Raw genomic sequence first — 26,240 nt, 5'->3', positions numbered from 1 at the left:
GTCTCTGTTCCTGGGTGAGGTCGTGGTTCCTGGGTGAATCAATGCGAGGGGATGGCCTGGTCATTACAGGCCATTCAGTAGAGGCCTGTTACCATTGTATTTCAATCATTCTCAATCACTCTCATTCATCCGGGAACCAATTTACATGGGAGGGGTACAATGAATCATATTATTGCAACATGGGATGCCCAGGCAGAGGACAGAAGATGGAGGCTTGACATATAAAATGGAAACTTGACATGACTTTGGTTCACTTAAAAACACAGGCCTAAATCATACAATATCCATATGAAACAATAAAAATCAATATGAAAATAATACAATATACAACAGTAAAGATTAATACAAACCTAATAATTATACAATATAAAACAGTGGCTATCAAAAACCAAAAACTTGCTAGCAAAATAAAAATATTCAAAGCTTATCCTAAGTTTGAGCTCACTTATACTAATCTATAGGGAATAGAGAGGGAGAGAAAAGTCAGAAATGGGTTGGGGAAGGAGGGGAAATGCATTTTAAAATAAAAGAAAAAAAGAAAAACTGGGGGTTTTGCTACAGTAGCTGGCCTGTAACAGCTCTCAAAAAAGCTCATTTCCCTGCATTCTTTGATTTTCCACTCCACTTGTTATGCTGCTGCCGAAAAAATGCAGACCAGATAGGAACTCTGTTAATGATGCCTGGATAGATAGGGTTGTCAAAATCATCAGTACCTGTGTGGTGTGCTTGCATGAGATTGCAAGACAGGTACGTCATGTCTGTGGCCACGTGTTGACCGGACAATGTGGCAGGAGGTATTCATGAGAACAGGAGAGAGAATGGCAGTCCAGCTCGGGAATGTAGAAAATAGTATTGCTTATCTGTAGTGAAAGTTGTTGATTAATGATTATCATGTGTTTCTCATTTTAAACAGTCAATGCTTTTTGTTATTGATTGTTGTTATAAAAGTTGTTGTAATAACAGTTGTTGTTATAAAAGTTGTTGATTATTGCTTGTGGTTTTAAAAGTTGAAGAATATTGCTTGTTGATTACTGTTACCTTGTAAATGCTGTATGGTTTGGTGATTTATGTAAATGATGCTTAATAGACCAGTTACAGTTAATGATGATAAACTATTTTATTTTCTTTCAATGTGGGCTATTAGCAGGTAATCAAGTCAGGCTCCCTGGCTTTGTTCTTAGCACTGGCAAATCAACAGTTGTTGACAGAGGCACCAGGAGAAAGGGTAGTAAAACTTGTAAAACTGGAAAACCTGGTAAATCCCCATCCAGGACCCATGGTGTGGCAGGTCACCAATGTGGGGCACTGTCAGGGCTGTGGGTGGGGTATGACAGAGATAGTATCAGTGACAGGTGGGGGGGGGTCTCACTTTGGACCTGGAGATCTTTTGGACCAAGCCTGTTTAGATCTGGGGAGTCCTGTGAGAGGGCAGGTGCCATCTGCTTTGAAGGGCAAATGAAAGCATGCAAGGCGCCCTCTTCAAGCAGCCAAGCAGTTCTTCATTCCTGGATGGAACCAGGAGAAGATTATGGGGTGACAGTGCCGTTGTCAGTAAGGGCTGCCTGCTGCTGTTGCAAGAACACCCATGGGTCTGATTGTGGGGTGAGCATCATGCAACTGTGACTGACATGGCAGCACAAGGAAAAAAAATCAATTATGAAGCATGGACGCTATGGGTTTCAGTCATGTGAGCAGGAGGGCACCATTTGCTCTGAAACCAAATGAAAGCACTCCCCCCTTCAGGCAGCCAAGTGGTTCTTCATTCCTGGGTGAAACCAGGGACAGGTGATGGTGCCATTGTCACCCTGGCCAGAGCATTGCAGGGGCGGAGGGATGGGGGTGCAGTTGTCTGTGCAGGTGAGCAGAAGATTGATTCATGTTGAGCTGGATGGGCTGCTACATATGGTGTTCAAATATACACAGTTTACACAAGCACCTAAAAAATTGCAGGTATCCTCTCCCTCTCCTATCTGCAAATCAAAGCGACATCTGATGGACAAACAGGCTCACTACATAAAAATTGTAATGGCATCTGGTGGACAAAAGGATTTCTTACATGTCATTCAATAAATTACCATGTATACTTGACAGCTCTATGGACGCATTGTATTAATTTGTGTCGATGCAAATTAAAATATATCAGGATGTGGTTTATTTGGAATCACAAACAAGTAATTTAAATCGCAAAAAACCCCCATACATGTAAACTGTGATGCAGTTAAACTGAAAAAAGGGGCAATTTTTGTCATGTGTACAATAGGCCTATATGACGTGTTGTAAAGGGACATCACACAACTCACACAGCTGGTTCCAGTCTTCCATAAACAAAGATAAGCCATCCCTTTTGGTCTAAACTCCTTTTATTTCAGGTCAATCAAAACAAAGAAAGTACAGAAGTAAAGTCTCCCTGAGGGGACCTGAGAATGCCTTCACTGTAGTATTCTGCCCTGAGCTGATGGGTCAGCCCCTTGTTTCTGGAGGCTGCAAGCTCTTTGAGAGTTGAAAGACATGGTGTGCAGTGAAGAAAGGCTTTGTGTTAAGTAGCTAACTATAGTGTGCCCTAGGCATTAGCAAAAAGTCCTTGACTTGTGAACTGAGTACATTGGGGTGAATCCTGATCTCCTTCCACTGATGTAAATCTGCATTAACCACTTTGATTCAAAATAGCTGAAAGCAGTTTGCTGCCTGTATTGTTGCTAGTGCTAAGAACCTGTTGACATACCTAAGTTCTACTGTACTTTTTTATACCAATACTGTTGAGGTGCTACAACTCCAATACTGTGCATGCAATTAGACTGGTGCTTATATAAAGGCCTTCCTCTTGTATAACTTATTCCAATATGGGAAGTGGAATAAGCTGTGTGTTTACGTTGTATCTCCATAGGGCTGTATGGGTATAATGGCAAAAATCTGGTCTGGTGCATTTATACTCAAAGAAAATTTGTGTATAGATCCAGCCTACATGAATGGGACAGGAAATATTCAGTACATCACTGGCAACATTCACAAGGACCTGGCAGGCAAAGGCATTAAACTACCTTGTGTTATGGAGCTTGTCTGGATACAAAATTTAGATCCTCTTCTTTCCACCTTGCTCACTCCAGACAAATACAGGCATGATTGTGCTGGGTATAGTGCCAGAGAGTGACTGGGGAGTTTCTATAATGCTACTGGAGCACTAATACTTTTCTGATAACTATGGTACTTTAAAGTGATGGCAATACATTTGCTAACATCTCAGATGTCTGCAGCCTCCCAACAGATCATCCCTACAAATGGTGTGTTGAGGAGGCTCAGACAGTGGTGCTTCACTGGAAGTTTCATCCATGTAAATCACAGGAGTTGGTTGGTCCTTCTAATCCTCTAGCCTGAGCAGCTATCCCAGGAGAGCTCATCCTACAGGCCCTGGTGCTGCAGCAGAATTGGTCACTGAGATGTTTTGTCCTTGCAGAAACAATATGTCTTATAGCCTCTTTTCTGCTGCATGAAGGGAAGAAGCTACAGCCTAGGAGCAGGGGTGGCCAGACCATGCTTTATGTCTGGGAAATCAAATTATTCCAGCCACACACATTTGTATGAGAATGGCACAGACAGGAACAATCACTGCGGCCTTGTTGAAGTGTACTGCTGAAACAGGCACATCTTTCACCAAAGTACCCTGGTAATGGGGTGGGGACTTGCATACATAGTCTTGAGGCCAGCCTTGCAGCAAGGACTCTATGTTTGCCAAGGCCTGGATTTCACTGGCACCTGAGCATGAACAATTATAGGGATTCAGACCTGCCTTCACATTCCGCAGGTGTCTCAGAGACCACAGCTCTTCCTTTGAGAGATGTGAGATCAGGTTTCCATCTAGAATGAGGACTTCTAAAGCAGGGTAGTTCTTGGCTGAGGGGACAGCATGCAGTTTGTTATTGGACAAGTGGAGTTCCTTCAGGAAGTGGAGTGAGAGGTCTAGAGAATGAAGATTATTGAAACTTACATCTAGAACTTCAATGTTGGGAGGCAGAGGTATGACAATGTGATCTATGCCTGTGCTGGACAAGTTAAAGATGGAGAGAGAAGGCTGCCATAGACATGAAGACGACGAGGAAGCTGCAAGGTTGTTTTCACTCAGATCTAGGTGGGCTAGACTGGTCAGCTGCTGCAGCATTTCACATATGGTGTGGTAGGAGATCAGGTTATTGCGACGGAGTTTTAGTACCTGTAGCTCTGGGAAAGCTCCCTGGCAGAATGAAGATCCCAGACTTTGATCTTGGAAGTGGTTTTCTGATAAATCCAGATGGTTTAAGGTTCTAAACATTTTGCCAATACCACATGGAACACGGGCAACCTGGGACTGTGTCACAGTCAGATTCTGCAGGCTCTCCAGCCAGCTGCTCAAGCTGAAGAAGTCCTGGGCTCTGTCCACCAGGGAAGTGGAGGTCACATTGTGAAAGCGTAATGATGAGATTGGCAAAATCTGCCCAGCCATGTGAGCCCAGCTGGCATTTCCAAGGAAGGTGCAACTTTCAAATCCAAGCATTGTGACTTGAGTGTAGGAAAAGAATTTCATGACAGATGCCAAGAGAACCTCTGGCACATCAAGTTCTCCAAAGATCACCTTGGTCACCATCAGAGTTCCCAGCATGTCAATTACTGATGGTTCTAATTTGAATGGTAAGAACCCTAAATATTTCTCCAAGTTTCCTCCTCGAAACTCAAATTCAGTGGCAAGGAGACAACGTGTGAGACTTCTTAGGGTTTTCTCAGATAAATGTAAGCAGATGCAGTGCTGTTGGGAGTTATTGAAAAAACATCTTCCTTCTACCTTGGAGAGTTTCAGTCCTGTGAAGAGCAGAATCACCAAGTACTGAGTGATGTGCATGATGATTAGCCTAGAAAACACAAGAGTATATCTCAGACCTTTGCCTATTACAATGGTGGGGCTGATTTAGCTCCTGCAGGTGTGGCCTCCTCTCATTGAAGTCAGTGAGAGCAACTTGTACTTAGTAGCAAGAAGAGAACACCTGATATGACAAAACTTTTGGGGTAGAGGCAATATCTTTTATTAGACTAACTAGATAGCTGCAAAAATATTTCTTTATTTGCAAGTTTTCAGGCCTAAATGCCCTTCATCAAACAAGGGAGAATTCAAAGATTGTAAAATGTCTCCTAGGTAGAAACAAAACTTCATATTGCACAGGAAAAGTAAAAGCTGGTAAGGTTCTCCTGAGTAGGAAAGTTCATTTGTAAAGAGGCTGCTCCATGAGTATGCGAATTAGGCTCAAACAAAGGCTGGATCATATTGTTTATCTCAGGTGTCCGATGGCATGTAAGTTGCTGAATTTTGCTTCCTTCTTAAGTTGTTCATCTTGTACAGAAGAACTAAAAGATGGTATTGTTTTCTGGGTGTTAAAGTTCATTTGTGAAAAAGCTGCTCTGTGAGTATGTAAATTAGGCTCAAACACGGGCTTGAGCTGGTTGTTTACTTCAAGGTGACCAATAGCAGGCCAGATGCTGGATTTTGCTTCTTTTTACTTATGTTGTGAATTTTTCATTTCAAAATGGCTAATTATGAAAGTTTGCAAACAAAATATTGTTTTTGCAACTATCTAGTTGTTTCATAGATTTCATAGACATTAGGGCTGGAAGGGACCTCAGAAGATCATCGAGTCCAGCCCCCTGCCCAAAGGGCAGGAAGTCAGCTGGGGTCATAGGATCCCAGCAAGATAAGCATCCAATTTACTCTTGAAGGTGTTCAATGTAGGTGCTTGAACCACCTCCGATGGCAGGCTGTTCCAGACCTTGGGGGCTCAGACAGTAAAGAAATTCTTCCTTATGTCTAGTCTGAATCAGTCTTGCAGTAGTTTGTAACCATTTGACCTCGTCATCCTTTGGGGCACTCTCATGAATAAATGTTCCCCCAGATACTGGTGGTCACCCCTGATAAACTTATAGGTGGCCATCAGATCACCCCTGAGCCTGCGCTTTTCCAGGCAAAAGAGCCCCATGGCTCTCAGCCTGTTGTTGTAAGGTCTGTTTTCCTGACCTCTGATCATGTGCGTGGCTCTTCTCTGGACTCTCTCAAGCTTCTCCACATCCTTTTTGAATTGTGGAGCCCAAAACTGGACACAGTACTCCATCTGCAGCCTCACCAAGGCCAAGTACAAGGGGAGAACGATGTCCTGGGATTTGCCTGAGAAGCATCGATGGATGCAAGCCAGCATTTTGGTCGCTTTACTAGCCTCAGCATCACATTGCAGGCTCATGTTCGTCTTGTGGTCAATCATGACCCCCAAGTCCCTTTCATCTGTAGTGCTAGCCAGTGTAGCACTGCTGAGCCTATAAGGATGCTGCAGGTTTTTCCTCCCAAGATGGAGAACCTTGCATTTTTCAGTGTTAAACACCGTCAGGTTCTCATTCGCCCATTTGCTGAGCCTGCCAGGTCAGCCTGGATCCCCCTCCTGTCTTCAGGTGTTGATGCTTTGCCCCAAAGTTTGGTGTCATCGGCGAACTTGGCCAGTCCACTTCTGACTCGAATGTCCACATCATTAATGAAGATGTTGAACAATATGGATCCAAGGACAGAGTCTTGGGGGACCCCACTGGTCACAGGGCACCATGATGATTAACTTCTGTCAATTACTACCCTCTGGGTTCAACCACGGAGCCAATTTCCGAGCCAGCGGATTGTGGTGGACCCAAGGCCACAATTGGCCAGTTTCGCCAAGAGGTGATCATGGGATACCAGATCGAAGGCTTTTTTGAAGTCAAGATATATGACATCAATCTCTTCTCCCTTGCCCAGGCGATGTCACCTGGTCATAGAAGGAAATGAGATTGGTCAAGCAAAACCTACCCACAACAAACCCATGCTGGCTATCCCTCAGGATGTAAGTGTCGGCCAGTCCATTAAGGATGGCCTCTTTAAATAAACATTTCTAAGCTCTTCCCCGGGATAGAAGTCAGGCTGATGGGCCTATAGTTTGCCGGATCCACTTTCCTCCCTTTCTTGAAGATAGGCATCACACTGGCCTAGTTGTAATAAAAGATATTGCCTCTACCGCAAGAGTTTTGTCTGCCTATGCCTCTAGACCAACACAGCTATAACAAAATCATCTGATACGAAGACTTCTCACATCCACTGCTGCCAGATTCCCCTTTTCACTGTCTTGGATCCAGTACTGGCCTGGCACACCCAAGGGATCAAAAGGGGGGGAAAATGGAAATGCTAAATTACCTTGTCCTAATTACCCAGGTAGCTTATTTGGTAGACTGCAAGATAACTTCAGGTCATAAGTTCATAATATGGTGGGTTTGCTACATCAAGGAATCATAGAAAAGTAAGGCATATAATTTATATAATGCAAAAGGTCAGTATATTTGTGAACTGAAATGAGTGTGGTTTGAGTCCACTCCGAGACGTTGGTTGGGAAGTTGATGTAGCTGTGGATAAAATTCAATAATTAATTATTTAAGTGCAAGTTAGACAAACATTTGTCTTGGATGCTTCAGTCAGGAGTGAATCTGTCTCAAGCAAGGGCTTGGACCAGATGACCTCTTGTAGTCCTTCCCAGCCCTATCAGTCTATGAACTCATAGACTAGTGATCTGAACACAGAATTTGGGGCCAATAACTCTTTTTTCTTTTCCAGTCATGACAGGGGCTACACACAAACATTTGGTTTTTACTGAGAGAATCACTGTTCTCCTAGTAGAAATCAAAAGTGTACAGGCATTCAGGTTTTTTCTCTCAGAACAAAAATGGCTCCTCCAGGAGAATAACCCTGGGACAATCAGGACTACATTACTCCTGGAAGACTGAATATCACCAGTATCTGTATGGGAAGGCTTTCACCATCATAACAGACCACAAACTTTTGGTAGGATTATTTAAGGAAAATAAAGCAGTACTCACTATGGCAGTGGCACAACTATAGCGGTGGGCTTTGACCCTAGCCACGTATGAGTACAAGATTCTTTACAAGGCAGGCCATCGGCATGGGAATGCTGATGCCCTGAGCAGACTAACACTACCAGACTCAGCCCCTAAAGAACAGTGCCCCAGGGAAGTAGTCTTGCTGTTGGAACATTTGGAACAGACACCAGTGAAGGCTTCTCAGATCAAAATGTGGACTAGGCAGGATCCTATCCTGTCTAGGGCAATGCGCTACACCTTGTTGTATAGCCGGATAGCCCCCCCTTCCATTTTTTTGCTAGGTGTCCTAGCAAAAATCTTTCTGCATTTATGGCACTGGGACATTTTGTGCAAACTGGGGCTGAACGCATGCCTCCATGGCAAAAACATCTCTCCAAGTCTCTAAACTTTTGTTGAGAGCTTTGCACTTGGTTTATGGGCTCATGTTGAGTTTCTTTATTGTCTAGATGTAAATCCTGTACATTTTTCACTGCTGCTTCCATGGCAGTTGCTACCTTTACACTTTGTCCCAGGTCAGGTCCCCATCTACAAGTAATTGTTTTTGGATTTTGATGTCACCAACTCCACAAACAAATGTCTCTCATCATATTCTCTAGGACATTTCTAAAAGAGCAGTGTTCAGCTAGCTTTTTGAGTTCAGCAGTATACTCTAAAATAGATTCACCTTCCTCCCTCCTTCTTTTATGGAATTTGAAAAGTTCTGCAATGGTGTTTGGCATTGGAGTATAATGTTCAGATAAGATATTTTGCAACTCTGCCAATTTTTTATCTCCTGGCTTTCGAGGATTCAACAAACTTCTTAAAATGGAATATGTTTTGCTGTCACAAACACTGAGAAATACTGCCTTTTGTTTGTCCCTATTAGTGATTTTATTAGCTTGAAAATAATGGTCCAATCTCTCAATATACTGCTTGCCAATCTTCAGTGTCTGGATTAAATTCCTCAATTTTCCCCATAGAAAGACATAGTTAGATTTTCTCAGTGCCACGATTAAGTTCCTTCCTTAACAAAGAATACTGAGACCTGCTTTTCTCCAGCCCCAAAACAACAGGCTGTTTTATTCAGGATCAAACAACTGGCTGGGAAAATGAAAGTAACTCTGGATAACAGAGGATGGGGTTCTAGCGCCATCCTATAATAATGAGGACTAACAATTTAACCCTATAATTGCCCAATTACTGCACTGCTCCCCTCCCCTTCTCCAGACCAGGATCACCCCTGTCTCAGGAAGGCATGGAGAGCACGGGAGAGGGGAGTGGCTACAGACTGAATGTCTGTACAGCTCCCTCTCCCAAAAGGATTTCTGCTGGGAAATTAATGGCTGGGAGCATCTAGTGATTCACTCCACTGCCTATTATGGGCAGGTTACCCTGACTCTCTCCATTTCTTAAACTAGGATTTTAATAAACACCATCCTCACAGAGGGTAAAAGTTGATACACAAATATCTGAATGGATAAAGTGCTGTTCTGCAGGCCTTACCCTGATCTGGGTTCTCAAAGAGCAGTCTGGAAAATGCAAGTGATCAAAGGTTTCAAAGGTGGTAGGAATGCCTTGCTTGTTTTCTTTTTAAATGTTTAGTTCAGCTGCTCCTGGGTGACTAGGGGAGTGATCTCATTCCAGCAACATTGCAGAGGTTGCTATTGAAAGACTCACCAGCCAAGCTGGAAACTGGGATCTTTTCCAGCCAAGGAAGAAGCTCAGTTGCTCTTGCTTCTAAGAGTCCTTAATTAAGTTGCCAGGGATTTTTCTCCTGTGAGCACCTCTGCTCTGGTGAGTGTGATCCTTTCACTCAGTGACCTACTGCCTGGCAGAGGCTCCCAGCTGCTATTTCCTCTTGTGCAGCCCAGCTGCTTCAGTTTTCCAAAAACCCAAGCCAAAAAAGCACAACTGCAGTTCAGGCACACAAAGAGGAAGAAGGTTTCTGAGTAATGGTCATTTCATAATCCTGCTGAGAAACTTCCTTCCCAGAACATGCGCGCCAGCAACAGGCTTCTCCAAGACACAAAAACTGATTGAGTCTGTTGTAATCTGTTGTCCAGAAATCACTTCTGTTTCATTTCCTTATTGCGTGCGTTCACTCCTCAAACGATGCCTGTTGAAATGAAGCAGTCCTGGACATGCCCCACTAACTCCAGGTCCAACCTGTGTTAGGCAGACAGGGAATAACTGGGATTGGTGGGTGGAGTGCTGTTAAGACCAAGAAAACATTCCAGTAATTGGCTTAATTTTATTAACAAACTACAAACTTGCCCAGTAAACAATGTTATATACCAGCAAGTGCAGCTGCAAGTAGGATAGGAAGATTTCAGTGCTAGGATGTTTAAGGTCTGCTGGCCAGGTGTCTAGGATATCCTGGGGAATACTTCAGCAAAATGTTAAATGAGTGCTGTAAGGTGAATTTTTGGTGATTCCAACTTGCTTTAGAAGCTTATTCTTTTATATATTTTGTTCAGAGTGGGCTGCTGTCAGTTTGAGAGTGAATTAATCAATCACTTTGAACAAGCCAAGCACATTTTATAATTCAGTCTAAATTCTACAAATGTATGTAAGATTTCCTGACAACTTTTGTGGTCACATGCTGTACCATACCAGCCAGCATCCAATCATTTTGCTTGTTCATGTGCCACCATGCTGTTTCCTTTAATGTTTGTCAAAGTCTGAGTTGTCAAACCATATCCTTTTGCAGCTTGCTTACTGACATGGGTTACAAATAAGTTACAAAATTATGTCTTCAGAAATACACAAAATAGCTAATTAATTATATTAAAGCACAGATGGCCCTCTTTAATGTTACAACCCCTCCTTAATAGGGGCAGACCTTGGTTAATGCATGGTTTTTACACATGAAACCTAATTTATGCTTTTGAAAAAAAATACACATGCAATTATGGTGTTCTGGGGTTTTTTTGAGGGTTTTTTTTAGAGAGAGGCAGCATTTTACACATATTTTTAACCTTTGCAGGGAGGACTTTACTATTTTTTGAACCCATACTTGACTTTGAATGCATGCTGAAGCTAAGGATACATTGTTTGTGCTACTTTTAGAGCCGTTAACAACAAGAGATGATTTTGCATATTATTTTTTTTTATTGTGGCAGTAAACCGCTGGAATCATTGTAATCAATTAACCAGTGCTTAAATGACCCAATTAGAATCTGCTTTTTGGGGGAGGGGGGAAGGTATCGGTTTCAGATGTTATGATTACTATATTTTTTGCTGCTTGAGCTGAATGAGGTGCACAGCTTCCTTTTACAATATTTGCTGGGTTATTAAACCTGATAACATAACCCATTGTGGGTTTCTTTTGTAGTAGCTGGAACCATTTACAAACCAAACCCAAGGGTGTTTTGGTGGGACTTTTTTTTTTAATACCAACTCTTTTTTATATGGTATTAAACCATCTGGTGCCAAAGCAGGTGTATACTACATAGCAGTTTTAACATTATAATTTAGTAAAGGCAATGCTCATGTCGCTAGCTGTGAACTGGACACTTCACCATTATTGCCATTTTTATTAAGTATTTTTAATGTTCCAGTGCTTACATGAGCACTAGCACCTCTTTTTTACAGGGTGTATGTTTTTGTTCTACCTAGCTCAGGACTTGGGATGCATACACAACTGGTTTACAAGCCATACCTTCATTTTGACTACAGCTCCCAAACCTTGTTCTGTGACAGCTAATTTTAGTACAAAGGGCTGATTTGGGTTTGGATATGCCAAGGCAGGTGCTTGCATCAGTGCCATTTTTAATTGGGTTATTGCCTTCATTTGTTTTTTATTTTGAAGCTATTTTTTTAGAAGCTTAAATAAGGGTGCAGCCTTTTTAGCATACTTTTTTAATAAATGTTTGGGAAAATTCAGTTAGGCCCAAGAATGATTTTAAGGAGGCAATATTTGTGGGTGCTGGTAATTTTTAATTTTTACCTTAACTCTTTCTTTATTAGGACTTTGGTCCTTAAATTACTATTTTTGCTTTTAAAAAATATATATTAGCTTATTTTTAGCCCACACCTCCAGGTGTCACTGGCTAAATTTTTAACCTTTTTGTTCAGTCCAGAGGCAAATTTAAAACTTGATTTGTTTCAATGGCTGCACACCTGTGCTTCTGAGGAATTACATGTAAATTATTATTTTTTTTTTTTTTTTTACTTTTTGCAAAAATATTTTCTTTTAGCTTGGTAAAGGATTTTTGGGGGGTTTTATTGATTTTTTTTTTAAAAGGACTTTATTATATTTGCCTTCCAGAACTGGAACAGGGATCTATTACCGAAGAAAAGCTGGTCCTGTATTTACTAACATATTTTGCTTAGGTGTTTCTCTTTCCTTTTGAGAGATGGAACTATACAATTGGTTGGCCCCATGAGTATAACATGAGGGCACTTTTTGTAGGGCCACCTTTGCTGACACTGGGCATTCCTATTTTTGGGGGGAAGCTAAAGATTTTTGCTGACTATTTTTTAAAAATGTTGGAAACCCATGGATGGGGAATGCATTTTTAAACCTGCAAAACAAAACTAAGAAACAGTTGAGGCAGATGCTTCACTAAACATTTGGTTGTTGTTTTTAGGGGTTTTGCCCCCTGGTCAAGCCTTTAATTGGGATGTATTTTAATTAATTATAATTATATTAAAGCACAAATAGCCCCTTTTAATGTTATAACTTCTCCATTCACATGAAAACAGGAAGTTTTTCTAAGTGCCAACCCTGCAAACTTAGGGAGCAGGGAGTCAAGCGAGGCTCTCAGGTGCGTAACTGCCAGCTGGCTGAGCACCAAACATAGTGAATTACAGGGATCAATAAAACTGCACTTTCATTGTAAAATACTATCTTGATGATATAGCCAAAATCCAGATTTGATTCTCAGATCCCCAGGTAAAATGTATGCTAGTATGGCAGCAGAACAAACACCTCTTAGGCCTGAGGGATATATGGTAATGTGTGTTAATACACTGTATGGTATCCATGTTCCCCATAGCAACTTTCTGTCTTGTCCCATCCCATATTACTAAAGCATATGAAAAGGAGACCTCGTGTGGGAGAAAATTATAGCTGCAGCCTGTATATTTTTGTGTATATTCTCTGCAGTGTCCTAGGTCTGTAGGGCCCTCCCGTGTCTTGTTTTCAGGTAGGGGACTCAGTTCCTTCCTCAGACTTTTCCACTTTCCCTGCTGGTATGATGAGATTGCCTGGCGTTCTCCATTTCCCAGCTGTTTCTATAGCTAAAGTCACTCCAGTTCCCACAAGGGTACAGGGGAATTGTACAGCCCACCTTTTGCTCCAGCAGTCAGGATCATCTCCACTCTTGTCCATCCCTGACAGTCAGAATCACTTCTCTACCTATGTGATCTCCCTTTCCACCCTCAGATTCAAGATCACACCAAACCTGCACTTTGTTTGCACCCTGATAGCCAGGCTCACACTCATGTCCTCACACCTTATCTGTGCCCCCCCCCCCAGGATTTAAGAGCAGACAAGGCTCTTTGGGTGAATCGGATAGCTTTTATTAAACCAACTTAAATAGCTGGACAACATTTTTCTTAGCAAGCTTTCGGGTTTAAATACCCTCTGTCAGGCAGGCTGAGGAAGCCTCTACAGCTGGCGTGTGCTCTTCCATCCAAAAGCAAGTTAGCAAACTGTCGTGTGGAAGAGCACACACCAACTGCAGAGGCTTCCTCAGCCTGATGAAGGGTTTTTAAACTCAAAAGCTTGCTAATTTTTTTTTCCAACTATTTAAGTTGGTCTAATAAAAGATATCAGATTCACCCAAAGAACCTTGTCTGCCCACAACACGGCTACAACCTTCACCCCTGTGACACGGAGGATTTCCAGGGGAAATTCACTGAAAAGTCTGGGAACGGACTACGCCCCGGCCCCGGCCCCGGCCCCGGCCCCGGCCCGCCGGGCTCCCGGAAGTGCGCGGCTCTCGGCTGCCGCCGGCAGCTTCCTGCGGAGCGGGGCCGCCTCGGCCGCGGCATGTGGGGCCGGCGCGGGCCTGGGGCCGGCGGCCTGGAGGGGCTGCGCGCCCGGCGGCGCCAGCAGGAGGCAGGTGCGCGCGGGGAGGGAGCAGCCCCCGGGTCTGCCGGGGCCGGGGCCGGGGCCGGGGCCGGGGCCGGGCCGGGCCCATCCCGTCCGATCGGCTCCGGGCAGCGGGGCCGCCTGCCTGAGACCGGCTCCGGAGAGGGGCTGCTCCAGTTGTCTGGCTTCTCTCCGCGCCCACCCGGGGCCGCCGCTCGCGTCCGTCTCGGCCAAGCAGCGCGGGGCTCTGGCCGGGTTCAGCTGCGGCGGGAGGCGGCTGCTCTGGTACCGACCGGCTCCATCCTGCGCCAAGGCCCCGTGGGCCGCTGCCGGCCGGGTGCCCCCACCTGCATAATCACACCCCCTTCTCTGGCCTTTCTGCCAAGACTCCCTCAGTCCCCAAAGGTTCCGGCCCTCTTCCTTTTCCTTACCTGCCTCTAGTTTGACTTGGACCAGTTACATTTGGCTCTTTGCTTTGAGGCCAGCCTGTTCGACAGGTGTGCCACTCTGATCCCCTGCCCCTGCCCAAGCTGTTGCTCTGCTTTCTGCTTCCTTCCCTGTGCTCCCTGCCTGATTTGCTGCTTTGGTTTTTGATCCCTGCCCCATCTGTCACTGTGCTGCCTGTCCGCGCCCCCATTAGCCGTATGCCATACATAGAGGCTGCCTGTGCCACAGGTTGGCTACCCCTGATTTATGTTATGGCTTGATGGTAGTGATAATCTGCGCCTTCTTTTCAGCATCATTTGACTCAGAAACTCTAAATGCCTCTCTCTTACATCTGCAAATATGCCTCCATGTCTTCTGTTTTGGTTCAGAACTCCAGCTTGCCTCTGCTATCATCCCTGAACTTTTCTTTTCCCATCTCAGTAAATTGGCCTTTCATTACCTCCACTGTGTCATCCATGTATTCAAATGCCTCAGTTCTGCCTTTGCTATCCTGACTTGCAACTCCTAAATTTATGCCCAGGCTCAGACCTCCCTTTCCCGTGTATGCAAATTCTTCTTTTATTTATTTGTAAAGAACATATAACCCCCCTATCCTAGATGTCTTTCGCTAAATTATACGTAACTGACACACAGGAGAAAAACAGCAGCTTCTCCTAGTCACAGAAGAGCTCTTGCTTCATTCAGAGAAAACTTGTCTTGATCTGGAATGGTCTGTTGTCTGCAATCAGTGATTGTTTTGTTTGTAGCTCTAAGAAAGGCCCGGAAGCAACAGCAGTTGATTAGCAAGAGACTTCTGCGGGAAGATACCCAAAATGGAGAAGGGAAAGCTGGTATGGAGATCCCAACAGATCCTCTGTCAGAGCAAGAGGTATAGAGCTTATATATTTGGTTTTTGGTTCCTTTTCTGTTAATAAATTAGGCTTGTTTAGCAGTTTGAATTCTAAAAAATTTAACAAATGCTGTATAAGCCTGAGACATAGCACATAAGCACACACTTTGAATTTTTTAATAACTACAGGTGATCATGTCTTCAGTTTCCTCATATCTGGAAAGAAGGATGGGGCTTTAGACTTTTACTGTGGAACTTTGTTGGAAATTCACCCAGCTTCTTGCTTTCTGCCAGGTGTTGCAGCTGCTCCGAGATACCCAGAAGGGAACAGAGGAACGGAAGAAATCACTGAGTTGCCTTCGACAGGCACTGCAGCACAAAGAGACACAGCAGAAATTTGTCAGGTTAATCAATCTGTGTTTCTGTGTTTACACCCAGCTGTCACAAATTTAAACTTATCAAGGACCAGGTTAGCCATAGACCATTTGTCCACTCTATTAGCAACCATTGCAAGGACAGTCTGTGCATCCACTTAGATGAACCTGGCCTACATGTCCTGTATAGCAGGGGTCACTGTAAATGTTTCATAGAATCATAGAAGTAGGGTCGGAAGGGACCTTGTAGATCTTCAAGTCCGACCCCCTGCCTGGGCAGGAGGAAAACTGGGCTCAAATGACTCCATCCAGGTAGGCATCAAGCCGCTTCTTAAAGACCCCCAGGGTAGGAGCCAGCACCACTTCCCTTGGAAGTTGATTCCAGATCCTAGCCGCCCTAACTGTGAAGTAGTTCTTACGGATGTCCAATCTAAACCTACTCTCAGTGAAGCTGGGGACTTTGCTATGGTGAAAAATGTGGCTTATTTAAAAAATGCATTAAAAAAGGCATCTTTATTTTATGTGATGTCTTCCATGTTCTGTTGAGAACAAAGCTTGCAAGGACCTCTGGAGATTGTGGCCTGGGTTCCTTTGTGCTCTGCTGGGCTGCTTACAGGCAAGCCTGTGCTGTTAGATGTCTATAGGAACACAGTGGGTTGTGAGCTGCAAGCTGACTTGTTAGCCCATCTAGGTTGACAAAGGGAGGCTGAGAGCTTTGCTCTAGTTCTCCCTAACTTTAGCTTTCAGGACAATATTCTGCAAAGGGTTGCTACAAGGTCCTTCCTCTTAACCAGGAGAGCTGGGTACTGAACTCCCTTGTCTACATTGCCCCTGGTTTGCTTGGGGTTTCATTCTGTATATCTTCTTATGGGGGTTATTGTCCAACCCCACAACTTCCCTCTGGTTGCTCAGTACTGCAAATGCCACATCACCCACTTGTGACAAAGTGACTTTGGAAACAGCAACTTTTGCCTCAAGAAAAAGGAAAAAGCAGAAGTGGGTGGAGGAGAAAACATAAAAGAAGAGGGATGGAATCAGTAACCAAAGATTGGGCCAAATTCATTCTAGTATAACTGCAGTGAAGTCAGAGCTTTGGCCTTTCAAGTGAAGGTACTTAAAAAATGGCCAGGCCAGCCATGAACTGGGCTGGGGTTTAGTGCCTGCTTCACGGGAGATACTCTGTCCTCCCCTTCATGGGGAGTAGGGTGTGAGGAGTGTGTGGGGAAGCAAAAGCAACAATGCTGTACTTGGATTTTTCAGGTTAGAGGGCAGCATGAGGGTGCTAATTGGGCTGTTCACCAGTAGCCTGGCTGACGTACAGATGGAGGCAGCTCGCTGTCTGCATGAACTCTCACACTCCAGTGACCCTGCTGTGGCTGAGGCATGTTTGCCAGCAACTTCCTATCTCCTAACCTACCTCTCGGGACATAGTATAGAATTCACAGTAAGATACAAATCTTTATTTTGCTATTATTCTTGCTTCTTTTGATTCTTTGCTATTGGCCATATGCAAGCCAAAATGGTCTCTACTACAGCCCTGTAACTGCCCTCAGTTTCAGTACTGAACCAGAGAGGTAGAAAGGTACAGGTCCCAGTGTGTAGTGCTCTATTATAAGACTGCTGGCCTTGCCTCTTGGCTCAACATGGAACAGCATAAGATGGCGTGTAGTCTCTGGAAGGCATCTTCATTCTGGATAGTGGCAAACTGTTGGTACAATTCATTTCAACTTCTATAAGACTTTTGGCCAAATTGTTCACAAAAGGCTTTACTGAGAAAATGTTAAAATTAGGTTTGTTATATGGCTTGATAGAGTTGGAAGATGAAGCAGGACTCCATGCCTGGTGGCTACATAGATACATACTTGTTATATGTTAATGCAATCTAAGACATGCAGTTGGTCATACAGCTTACATTAGTCCAACGTGAAATTTCTATATGGCTAGGGTAAGAAGAGGGGCAGGACCCCATGCATGGTCACTGCATTAGTAGAGTTGTAAGATATTATGGCATTTTTGAAGCTAGCTCTTCATTTTGGCAGTGGGCAATATAAGGATTCTAAGTAGCCATGGGTGAGAGAGAAAATATTATCCTGCATCACACATTAGGTAAGAGACAGAAAACAAAGAGCAAGAATAAATTATCATTTTTCATTCTCGTAGAGAGGAACAGTTGGGCACTTTGGGTGCCTACGCACGTGTAGCGAGGCTGCTTTGATGCCCTGTAATTACAGTGCGTCAAAGCATGGTAATTACTGTGCTCCAGCAGACTCCAGCATCATTTGTATCAGTGTCCCCATGCTGAAGAATGGTGGCAGGGCCACTTTTAACTAAAGCTCGTTCACCCCCACCATTTTTCAGCATGGGGATGCTGATACATGTGACACTGGGTGCTAATACATGTGACACTGGGTGCTTTTTAATTAGAGTGGCTCTTGGAGCCACTGTAATAAAAGTGCTCCCTACCCCCTACCTCCCACTCTTGGAGCACATGTATAAATGCCCTTCTTGGTTCTGCATCCCAGGGTATTGTGAAAATGGGGAGAGGTGAACACTGAGGTAGCCAAATCTGTGTATAAGGCAAAATGATTTTGGTCAGTTAAAATTGTGGGGGACTTGCTGAAGCATGGGGCAGCAACATTAATAAATGCAAAAATATACACACTGGAGGGAGAGAACTGTTCTATGCATACACCATGTAGGACTCAAAATTAACTATCAGCTTGGGAAAGGGACGTGTCTTTATGGACAACTCAGTGAAGACCTCTGCTCAATGTGCAGTTGTAGTCAAAAAACAAACTGGATGTAAGGCTGAATGAGACACAGGATAAGTGATAATACAGGAAAGTGTGTAATGCTTTTGTGTAAGTGGGTGGTGCATCTTCATCTCTCATACTGTGTGCAGCAGCAGTCCCTGCTTCGCAGAAAGAAGATTGCACAAGTGGAGGGGTCTCAGAAGTGTTGGTGAAAATGACCAGGGCCTTGGAAACTCCTTTTCAAAGAGACCTTGAAAAGATCAGGAATGACAGAGACCTAGTTTCAGCCTCAGAGGAGACAAATAAGAAAGAGAAAAACATAAAAGCATATAAAACAGTGAATGGCTTGGCTTAGTTAGCTGAAGAGTGTCCATCCTTCCTGGGTCATAACACAAACAGGGGGATGGTAATGGAAACAAGTTCACAGCTGATTTAAAGAAAATATTTTTTCCACTTTGCATAGTTAGGCTGTGGAATCTGCTGCTGCCGGATGTCATGGAGGCCAGGAACCCAGGAAGAATGAAAGCCATAGACTCTCATGAAGATAACAACAGTGCCTTGAGTTCTAACATTAAATGCAGAAGCCTTGTAACAAGGTTGTGGAATCTCTATCCTTGGATGATTTTAAGATTAGGTTAGACAGATACTTGTCTAGGATGATTTAGTCAGGGATGATCCTGCCTTGAGCAGGGGTTGGACTCAATGTGACCTCCTGAAGTCTCTTCTCAAACAGCATTTTGGAAGGGATAGAAGACAATCTCATGCTTCAGGGTTTAAGCCAGTCTCCAACTACTGGGGATCAGGAGGAGATCTAGTGTGGGAGCTCAATTGTCCCAGCTCTGCTGTTGTGAGGCTCTTTCATGTTTCCTTTGAAGCATCTGGTTCTGGCTATTCAGAGATAGGAGACTTGTCTTAGAGCTTGAATCTGACCCAGTCTGACAGCTCCTACATTCCTATGTTGGAGATGAAGGTTGCTACAGTTTTTAATAAGTCTTAGGTCCCCGACATGCTGCTAGTATGGCCCTCAGCTAGCCATGACTTCCTGCATAAGCAGGGGAAGCTGCGATCAGTGAAGTTTTTAGTTGGCATTAGTTTCTTTGCCTGCTTATCCATCTGGAGACCATATCTCTCTTGCCTTAGGGTCAGCATACAGGCATCTCAAGGTTCTGGTTGCTGTTTTCTGCTCTACAGAGAATATCTCTGTTGCTAGTGGGGCCCCTTTCACCAGGTTGGGCTGGGGCCCTGGTGGCACATAGGGATAGGAGATATGTTTTCTCACGTGTGTCTTTCAGGAGCTGTGTTTGTACACACTAGGGAACTTGGTAGTGGAGAGTGAAGCAGTGAGGAAGCAGCTTCTACCTCAGGGCATTATTTCAGCACTGGCCTCCTGTATCCAGGTAAGTGACCCAGCTGCCCCATCCCAGATTCTTCCTCTGCTACCTCTTCACATGTCCTGCCAAGCAGAAAGGTGTATTCCCTGTGTAGTAAGTTGCTGTAGTCATGAATAGCTTGTTTGAATGGCAGAGAGAAACTCCTTCACACAGGCCATTTGCAAAAAATGTCTTCCTGTGATGCAAGTGGGGTGCACCTTGGAACTGTTATGATTTTAAGTTGCTAGGCTTGCATTTCAAGGGTAACTGTCTGGGATTTGTGCTCTTCCTTACCAGGACCCTCTCAGTCTCTTATCTGCAGATGAGTATAGAACATTTCTGCCATGAGAGATTTCCTAGAGTACTGGAGGCTCTTGGCAGTGGCTTGACACATTTCAAGCTCCAGTGAAATCAAATACAACCTCTCCCCTCCTCTGTATTACATTAAAGCTGTTTTATATGTACCTTCTTGTCCCCTTTCTCTTGTAAAGTGGATGGAGTATCTGACTCTTATTGGGTTTGTTTCACAGAGTTAGCACTATACTCTTTGATTTCAGTCCCCACACGAGGCAGTGCTGGAAGGCCTGGGCTATGTCCTGTCGCAACTCCTGCAGGCCAAAGAAGCTTCCATCGAGATCATACCGTAAGCAGAACTCCCTTCTCTCATGTGAAGCTTGTGGCTGAATACCAGGGATCATGGAGCATCATGTGTCTCAATAACATTGATATCTCAGAGCAGACCCCTAACAAAATCTGGGGAGTGCTGGGGGTGTGTGTGGTTATCCCTTGTCCTGCAGTTCAGGCTGAATTTTCCACAATGGAGATAGTGTTGCTTGTCCTCCTGTTTAATCCCCCTTTAACAAAAATCCATATTTCTCTGAATTCTGTCCTTAGCTTGGTTCTGGACTCTGCTCTCCCCCAGCATATGCTTCAACTGGTTTGTTCCAACCTGGAGTTGGGTATGGGAGTCGCCGTGGAATTTGCTTGGTGTCTGCATTACATTGTTTGTAGGTAAACACATTATTATGGGTTTGGACCTCTCTAAAGCTGGAAGGGCACCCAGATACACAGGCATGGGTGAAGGTCCTATCTGTGAGATTAACATTAGAAAGAGCTGATCCTTAGTATTGCTTTGGTTTACTCTGTGCTGAGTGCTTTAGCTTAGAGACAGGGTCACTCTGTGTAATGCTTTCTTTCATCCCCTTGGGCAGATCTCTAGGGGAGAACTGACTTATGGATTTTTCCCTTATATGCTTATCTGGCTACATCCAGTTTTGATGGGACTTGTTAACTGTAATCCCTGTCACTTGTGCTGAGGCCATTTGCAATCTCCTGTTACTGACTCTGTCTAAACTGAAGACTTTTCCTAGGCTAGTGACTCTCCAAGCTTTTTCATCCTGTTATTCTGCCCCGGCTGTGTGGTCCAGATGGCCAGAAAAGGCTCATATCAACTTTGTGCCACTGTTTTCTTCAATCTGTTGCCTGGGATTGGTTTGAGATGAGGCCTTCCTTTTTGGACTGTGTAATCTTATGCTGCAGTGTCACACAGCTGCTTCAGGGGTATCTCTGACAGCTTCCCAGGCTTAGAGGAAGAAGGCATGCACAAAAGGATGGGGTTGAATGGATGTATGCTATGGGTACCAGTCTGCAGAATGAACATCCTCAAACAGTTTAATCTCTAACCTTCTCTTTTTCATGCCCTGAATTTGCTAAAACATTGTTTTCTAGGGATTGATATGTCCCAGCAACACTCTGCCCAGAGGTGAGCTACCCTATAGAGCGACCCTGTGAGCACAACTCAAAGTTGTTTGTGACTTTAGAGAGTGGAAACAATTTGAACCCCGTGTTTTTTGCTAGAGCTGCAGTCAAGCCGGAGAAGACAACAATACTGGAAGGTGGATAGGGTGATCTGGAGTTTACTAGGTTCTGTGTTTTCTCATTTAATTCTCTGTAACATTCCCTCCCTTTGCAGCTGCGTGAATAATGCCTTGTTAATATCCCAAGGCATCATGTCCACCTTGGTGCTGCTTTTGTTGGAACTTGCTTCCATGGTATCAAAAGCAGTTGCTGATGGCTTGGAGTTGGTAAGTAGAAAGGTGGAGAGGTCGCTGGTTGGTTGGCAGAGTCACCCAGTGGGCTCTGCTGTCTGAAGCATTACTGTAGGAGGGGTACAGCTACTTGATCATCATTGCTGTTTTTCTCACTGTTTCAGCTGATCTGCCCTGTGCTGAGGTGTCTCAGTAACCTACTTGCCGAGGAGATGGAAGGTTGTAACATGCAGGTCCAGGATGAGCGCTTGCTTGTGGCCTTGTTTACCTTCATGCAGTATTTTCTTAACCACCACCTGTTCATCGTACAGGAGTGTCTCTGGCTTCTCAACAACCTCACAGGTGAATTTCTCCTGCACTATGGGTGGTCACCCAGCCTAACAGGAAAGCTCCTGCACTTGTCAGCAAAAAACCCTGCTGGCATAACTAATAATGGGAGTTCCTTGGATTTGCTCCAAATCAGTCTTGAGATTCACATTTTTACAACCTCAGAAGGAATAAAGCTTCAAAGAGACCTTGAATCGGAACCTGTGATACTGCAAGTGGCCTTTAAACTAGGACTAGAGTCACATGCATGAAGCTGGTGCTGGGGTCTCTTTTAGGGAAATATAGTAGTTTAAAGCACTCCTGGACAGAACAGCCATTAGCTCACTCCAGCCTCACCTGTTCCCTAGATCAAGTTCTTTTCCTTAAGCCTAAGAGTTTCTGCCTCTGACAGGTTCTTTGCTATGCTTGATGAGGGGTGTCACTGGCAATTGCTAAGTTTTCTTATTTATATCTTGTAAGCTCAGTTATTCTGAGGCTGATTCTGTCACAACATGCCTCAGCCTATGCAATGAGCATTCGTTTGTGTGCAGCATTCCTTCCCCTCTCCTGACTCGTTTGGTGAAAGCTCTATTTGAGTCATGCCGGCATCATATTCAGGTTTTGTGAATCTATTCTTGGCCTCTTGTGGGCTCAGATCAAGCATAGTCTATGCTTACCTAGGGAAAATACCATGATCACCACAGTGGCTTCCTAGTTGCACCCAGGGAAGACTGCTCTGCTGGCATGGGATAGTACCTGTGTAGGTAATACGTAGTTAACCTTGGCTTTATACCCACTTTATGAAAATGGGAGACTCCTCCCTAACTTACTCCTAGGGCCTTATGGTTAAGGGCAAGCGAAACTCAGGAGCATCCAAACCCCAAGCCTCCAGGCTTGGGCCTGCAAGTAGGATGCCCACTAAAGAATTTGGGAACATCTGAAGTCCCAAATGGGGGTGGAGGATGTTTGCCAGTAGTAGGGACACTTATGGTTCTGGACTAACACATGGATTTGGAATTGATTTGGCCAATTTGGCTTGGGATACAGAAACTTAAAAATATATGTATCAGGTTTTGTTAATACCTTTCTCTTTTCTCTTAGCTGATGAACCTTTCTTCTGCTCTGCTATGCTTACCCTGGACCTTATTCCAGCTCTCCTGCAGCTCTTGCCCTGTTCCCGGATGGTGGCTTTGCTGGTAGGGCATTTTTCACAACATAGAAAATAGTTTTCTTTGGCGAATGTCAAATTACTAGTGGTCTGGGAATGCAATTATAGACTGTTGCCTCTGTGTGCCTTTGTACCAGGGGTTGAGTCAAGCCAGGAGACAAGTATAGTGTAGGAACACTCAGTGCTTCTGTCTGGTTCTGCATGTTATGTTTGGATCAGACATTTTAGTGGTCTGACATCAAGGTTGGGGTCAGTGTCACACTCTTCAGCTGGTTAATTTTTCTCTGTCTTTTTTCTTTTTAAAGGCACACCTCTGACGCTAGTTGTTAGACTCTCTTTAGACATCTGATATCTCCTGTCCTTGGAGGCTCTCTGCCACCCAGGAAGGATGAATTATTAATCACTCTCTTCCTTGGGTCATGGGAGGAGCTGCATTGATGCAACTGCTTGCCTGACTGTTCAGGTTCTAAGCTTTCTAGCATGACTATTTGGTGTGGATAATATGATATGCCCAGTACCTTCTTTCTCTAAAAGGAGGCTGTCCCAGCTGACTGCATCAGGCAGACTTCCCCAAAATTAGCAGGGACCAACCAGATGCTCTAATCTTCAGTTAGTAAAAGGAATAACACTTATTGTGCATGTCTAAGTGAGACATTTATTGCAAAGCTGCTTGCCTGATTAGCTTTGCAGTAAACATTTCAGCATCTACACATGCAGCTCTATTAGGGTACATGAAACTAATAAACTCTGCAGCAAAGTAATACCTGCAAGTACAAGTACTATCCTGCTGTGGACTTTTCATGTGCAGCAATCTTGTGTAGACACTGACCCAGCTGGCTGGGGCACAAGGATGCTTCAGTCAGGGGGCTGCCTGTCGGCTAGTTCTGCACTGGAGCACCCTTGTGCCCCAGCCAGTCCCTCCACAGCACACTGAGTCAGGTCAGAGCAGCGCCTGGCTGGCAGGATGACACTCTCCCTCCTCCCCCCTACAGTTCCCTGCCAGCCACGGCTGCTCCAACCCAGCTCAACATGCTGCATTCCTTGGCACATGTGTAAATGCAGCACCTGGGAGCAATAAACTCCAGCGCGATATGTGCCAGAACTTATTCCTGTGTATTAATATGCATGTGTAGATGCACCCACTGTATTGCAAATCAGCTGAGAGCAGAACAGGAGCCAGTGCTTCTAGTGCACTGCTGGGGAAGGAGCAAATTCAAGAGCAGTCTGCATGAAATGGTTTCTAATAATCTCTAAAAGGTTCTAGAGCTGCAGCATGGTTAGGGAGGGAGGACACAGGGAAACAACAGACATCAATAACAGGCATCCGTGGTAAGCAGACACCAGATTTACTGTATCAGAACTATCTCCTGCTCAAGTCTTCCCTTGGGCTGCCTGCCCAAGTGCCATGCAGACAACTCTAGAGGAATATGCTGTAAACATGCCCACAAATGGTGATGCAATTTCCCTCTGTTGAATCCAGACAGTCAGGGAGTATGGGGGACAGGGAAATTGGACAGTGCCTGAGACTATTTCCTGCTTCTCCCTCTTTGTTGATAGGAGCCATGTTGCCCAGCCTGCACCAGTCTTTGGCAGATAGAAGTGTAGGAAATGTAGTTTGAAGTACAAGAATGTTATAGCTCAACTTTGCAGCTAAGGGACACACACCACACAAGCTGCATGTTGCAGGGGTAATCCCTCCAGGATCCCCTCCTGCTGTGCAGGCTGTGCCAGCAATATAAGCCCCTCTGCTCTTTGGGCTGTGCCAGTGGCATGCAGATTCCCCCCCACCCCTGCTGCACCCGCAGCACACAGCCCCCTTGCCCTCCACTTCACAGGTTGTGCTGGCAACACATGTATGTACTCTGGGCCTTCTCCTGCTGCACAGGAATGGGAGTAGTGGCTGTCAGTGCCTGCAGGTCACATGCTAACTGTTTGTGGGTTGCACACTACTCCTAGCAGCCTGCTAATTGGACAGCCTTGTTACAGATGGTTGTTTACAGCCAGCATAACCAGCCATAGTTACTTCAGTGTCACCTGGGTGGCAGTTGTGGAGTGGTGCAGCTTAGCATACTTATGTCATCTCTTTGTAGGTTTTAACAGTGTTGTGCAACATAGCTGAGAAGGGCTGCGCCTACTGCCAACAGCTACACCAGAAGGCTGTGCTTTCTTCGCTGATCAGTATCCTCACCCTCTCTGATGCTGAAGTGGCAGGCCAGTGCCTTGAGCTGCTGCATCTCCTCTTCCTGCATTGGCCAGAGGTACAGCTTGGTTGTCTTTCCTTGTGTTGTCCAAACAAATGTGTTGTTTAAAAAGCTTTAATGTGTTTAACTTCACCAAACACAGAACAATGAAGCAAAGAATGTCGTAGGGCAAGGTGCTGGTGACACCTGCTGACTTAAGCTCACCTGTACTGAAAATACAGTCCAGGGAAACTTCTGTTCTTTTGCCACCACCCAGAACCAGGAAAGTTCAAGTTCCATGGGTTTACCACAGCAATATGAGACAGTTAAACTACCTTGTCTAATCTGAGCATTGCACCTGGATATTGTTGTAGCGGGCATATTATAAATTCAACTAACCCTTAAACCTCATTCCCAAGAGCTGGTAGGATGAGTTGAGTTTTATTCAAGATCCAAGGCAGTACAGTTCACATAGGCTACACAGAAGCCTTTGGGACAGCTCCCAGTCTGGGCTAGCTCTTAATTTACTGTCCTCTTCTGGAACAGGCTGCTGCTGACTTTTTCACCCAAGCAGGACTGCAGGCCCTAGAACAGCATCAGCACCACCCAGAGCTTCAGGAACGAGTAAGAGCGCTCATGAACTTGGCTACCCAGCCAGCTGCAGCCTCACCCTGTTCCTTGGTTTCTTCAGCTGCTGTACCATCTTCTCTCCCCTAGAGGATACTGCCTCCACACTAGTTACTTTTCCTATTAATCACCCCACCAGTTTTGTATATTGATAAATATTTTGGAGTTTAATAAACCATTTTATTATGTCCTACTTTCA

At 44.6% G+C, this 26,240-nt stretch overlaps 2 protein-coding genes across 8 annotated transcripts; one reads left to right on the top strand and one right to left on the bottom strand.

Annotated features, from left to right (window-relative positions):
- Positions 1-515: 515 nt before the first annotated feature.
- Positions 516-14,496, bottom strand: LOC102571171 (toll-like receptor 2). Of its 4 annotated transcripts, none has more exons than XM_019487098.2 (3): positions 14,371-14,486; positions 9,403-10,110; positions 516-4,877 (listed from the first exon to the last, which is right to left on the bottom strand). In XM_019487098.2, the coding sequence occupies exon 3, from the start codon at positions 4,865-4,867 to the stop codon at positions 3,548-3,550; it is 1,320 nt and encodes a 439-aa protein (XP_019342643.1). In that variant the 5' UTR covers positions 4,868-4,877; positions 9,403-10,110; positions 14,371-14,486; the 3' UTR covers positions 516-3,547. The 4 variants fall into 4 exon arrangements, with proteins under 4 accessions (XP_019342643.1, XP_006264523.1, XP_019342644.1 ...); XM_006264461.4 differs by having other exon boundaries at positions 9,577-10,110; XM_019487099.2 differs by having other exon boundaries at positions 9,577-10,065.
- TMCO6 (transmembrane and coiled-coil domains 6) lies at positions 13,685-26,240 on the top strand. Of its 4 annotated transcripts, none has more exons than XM_059733388.1 (12): positions 13,685-13,970; positions 15,133-15,254; positions 15,510-15,619; positions 16,850-17,033; positions 19,635-19,739; positions 20,270-20,355; positions 20,607-20,723; positions 21,685-21,796; positions 21,925-22,102; positions 23,168-23,262; positions 25,325-25,492; positions 25,961-26,240. In XM_059733388.1, exons 1-12 carry the CDS (start codon positions 13,898-13,900, stop codon positions 26,129-26,131), a joined length of 1,521 nt encoding a protein of 506 aa, XP_059589371.1. In that variant the 5' UTR covers positions 13,685-13,897; the 3' UTR covers positions 26,132-26,240. The 4 variants fall into 4 exon arrangements, with proteins under 4 accessions (XP_059589371.1, XP_059589372.1, XP_059589373.1 ...); XM_059733390.1 differs by having other exon boundaries at positions 13,902-13,966; XM_059733389.1 differs by lacking the exon at positions 20,607-20,723.

Source organism: Alligator mississippiensis, chromosome 9 (genome assembly GCF_030867095.1).
Source record: "Alligator mississippiensis isolate rAllMis1 chromosome 9, rAllMis1, whole genome shotgun sequence".
Taxonomy (NCBI): Eukaryota; Metazoa; Chordata; order Crocodylia; family Alligatoridae; genus Alligator; species Alligator mississippiensis.
This window is presented reverse-complemented; position numbering and strand designations above follow the sequence as displayed.

What these genes read in the sequence shown, in the direction of transcription:
- TMCO6 (XM_059733388.1), top strand. Translation starts at nt 13,898, where the DNA reads ATGTGGGGCCGGCGCGGGCCTGGGGCCGGCGGCCTGGAGGGGCTGCGC. An exon ending in GCGGCGCCAGCAGGAGGCAG is followed by an intron (nt 13,971 to 15,132) that starts GTGCGCGCGGGG and finishes TTTTGTTTGTAG; the next exon opens with CTCTAAGAAAGGCCCGGAAG. An exon ending in CACTGGCCTCCTGTATCCAG is followed by an intron (nt 19,740 to 20,269) that starts GTAAGTGACCCA and finishes CTTTGATTTCAG; the next exon opens with TCCCCACACGAGGCAGTGCT.
- LOC102571171 (XM_019487097.2), bottom strand. Translation starts at nt 4,867, where the DNA reads ATGCACATCACTCAGTACTTGGTGATTCTGCTCTTCACAGGACTGAAA.